The sequence below is a fragment of the Formica exsecta genome, unplaced genomic scaffold (assembly GCF_003651465.1).
Source record: "Formica exsecta isolate Colony F162 unplaced genomic scaffold, ASM365146v1 scaffold1505, whole genome shotgun sequence".
Taxonomy (NCBI): domain Eukaryota; kingdom Metazoa; phylum Arthropoda; class Insecta; order Hymenoptera; family Formicidae; genus Formica; species Formica exsecta.
In genome coordinates this window covers 22755-25306 of record NW_021848831.1, presented here as the reverse complement: position 1 = coordinate 25306, position 2552 = coordinate 22755, and the positions used below count along the sequence as shown (strand labels likewise).

Genomic DNA, 2552 nt, shown 5'->3' with positions numbered 1-2552 from the left:
CTATACTTCTCTCTAACTCTTTCCCTCATCTAGATATCTCGCTTCCGCGCGGAGGATCGATCGATATTTCGTCCTGACGGTGGCTATTAACAACACGCGTACTTTTCATTCGCCCCCTCTTACTCCATTTTTCACGCTACGATTGCTTCCAAACGTAACGTAAGGTGTAACCCCCTCCGAACCCCCTATTCCGTCGTCGATTCTTCCATCAATGTCAGGTAGCGCATGGTAGCCCCGCGTATCCTGCATCATCGGTGGTCGATATCTTTCGATAGCTCCGACTATAATACACCCGGCTCACTCTAATCCGAGGTCGCGGATTTCTTCGTATAACATCGCACCAGTCGGTGCTCGATTTTTATCGGGTCACCTACGAGAGCCACCCACTCCGTTTCCGCCAGTTCCCAATCTATCCTATGACGTATCCTTTCTCATATCTTGCAGCCTTTCCATCCTGCCGTAGTCCGAAGCTTCTACGCGGTCGCGTATGCGTCTGCAAACAGTCAATAGGAAGTACCATCGAGGCACACAAGTACCAGAAAGAGACGAGCATAGCTCGGATATAGAGACCGTTTCGATTTTCATCGATAATTGTACATATAACACTGGAGAACGAATTGTTGTCGATTGTTCCTCGAGGGAGAAATCGATCTCAGTATTTTTACGGACACAGCAGCGCAAGCACTGTTGACACTAATACAATTAAATAACGAAGATAACCACTGTTGTGCTACCATTATTGTTATTGTTGTTAACATTGTTGTTACCCCCGTTGTTGTTATATTATCCGCTGCGAAATCGCAGTAACAGTGACGGTGACAACGGTCGCCGAAAAACTCATGAGTTTACGTGAAGACGCGTAAGACACACGGGTTCCTTCAAATCGTGTCGTTAATTTAAAGTTATTGACAGAGGAGAAGAGCGATACACGGGAAAGGAAATAAACAGACGGCAGGAAGTGGAGGACAAGTGGCACGTGGGGTCACGACGTATCCCTACGAGAGCAAACAAATAAAGAGAGAGTGTGCTGAGGATCTCAATTAAATATATCATCCGCGAGAAGGGTGATCGATTTTTCGTGTATCCGTCGAGACCCACGGGAGAATGGTAGTCGAAGCCGCGACAAGAAATGGGCACGAGCTGGCACCTTTAAACGACCGTCGCCAACCCGCCCATAACGTGACGATCGTAACGACAGGAAGTCAAAATGTCACCGGCGGCCAGGAGACGAAGGAGGAGAATAGGGCGGCATGGAGTGGGAAAATGCAATTCTTTCTCAGTATTATTGGATATAGCGTGGGTCTTGGCAATATCTGGAGGTTTCCTTATCTGTGCCAACAAAACGGAGGTGGTGAGTAACATAATCCCGATACAAGGATTATAGAATAATTCAGCGCCCACACAACTGATGCATCAAAATATAAGAGCAAACATGTAAATAATGCGCCCGATGCCCGAGTTATTTGACAAAATTATGGCTAAAATTCTTAAATATATAGCGGACACATGATATTATTCATATACACTTTTAATACACATATACATTGCCTGTGTGTGTGATAAACTGTATGTGTGTATGTGTTTTTATTTTTGCGACCTTCATGCAGCAAGTGAGACACCTCGAGGTGTTCTTGAACCGTACACGTATCAATGATTACTTAGGTAAACCCCAGTTTCTCGCATGTGTATGAACGCATATATAATGTATACATAAATTGCTCCTTACAGCATCCATGTTAATATAATGTCGAGATAGAAACACATTTTTTTCTCGTATGCACTATAAAGTAACGCGCGATAATGTCTATATTTGCAGAATTAAATTTGTATCCAATATATACATATATACCAAAGAAAGTAAATAAATTGTAGAAAAAATTATTTCACGCAAACTTGCAAAATTCCGATCTCCAAAATTTCTGATCTAGAAATTTGGCTTTACAATTTTTGAATTGTTACATATTGCATATATAAAAAAAATAGAATATCTTAAAATTTATTTTGTTTTATCTGGTTTCTTCAGATATTTCTATAGATGTGTGAAAAAAATTTAAATAGATATCAGATTTTAAAAAGTACAAAGCGGAATTTATCTGATTTTATATATCTCATTATTTATATCGGATTGATACAAATGTTGACAGCGTGAATGCCATAAGTTGGCGCGAAAATTTTGCATGCAACATTGGAAGTAGCTCTCGCAACTTGCAGTCGGCGCCAGCCTCTACGGCGTCGGATGTAAAGCGAAGAAGAGCAGGGACAAGGTTGTACAATACGAGGGCAGTGGAGTCGATATAGCGCACGGCTAACTATACTAGTCAACGACTATTTTCAGGTATCCCACGCCGACGTTAAATATAACTGCTACGAAATATTCCGTGTGTTCGCGTTCTTAAAGGCGCGCTCTTATCGGCCAGTTTCAACGATTAATACCCTCAACAGCTGCGATATTAGAGAAAAAACAGTCGCATATATAATCTTTATATATGTATATATATATATATATATATATATATGTACGATTTATACATACATATTAATTGTGAAAGACT

General features: G+C 41.0%; 1 protein-coding gene across 2 annotated transcripts in view; it reads left to right on the top strand.

The window, feature by feature from the left end:
• The first annotated feature begins 6 nt into the window (after positions 1-6).
• Positions 7-2552, top strand: part of LOC115232908 (sodium- and chloride-dependent transporter XTRP3) — a 17437-nt gene continuing 14891 nt past the window's right edge. For both annotated transcript variants that reach the window (XR_003883680.1, XM_029803078.1), the window contains exon 1: positions 7-1351. Coding sequence is in view for 1 of the 2 variants with exons in the window: in XM_029803078.1 (XP_029658938.1) it covers positions 1105-1351 (247 nt within the window). In the remaining variant the exon portion in view is untranslated. The remainder of the gene's footprint in view (positions 1352-2552) is intronic.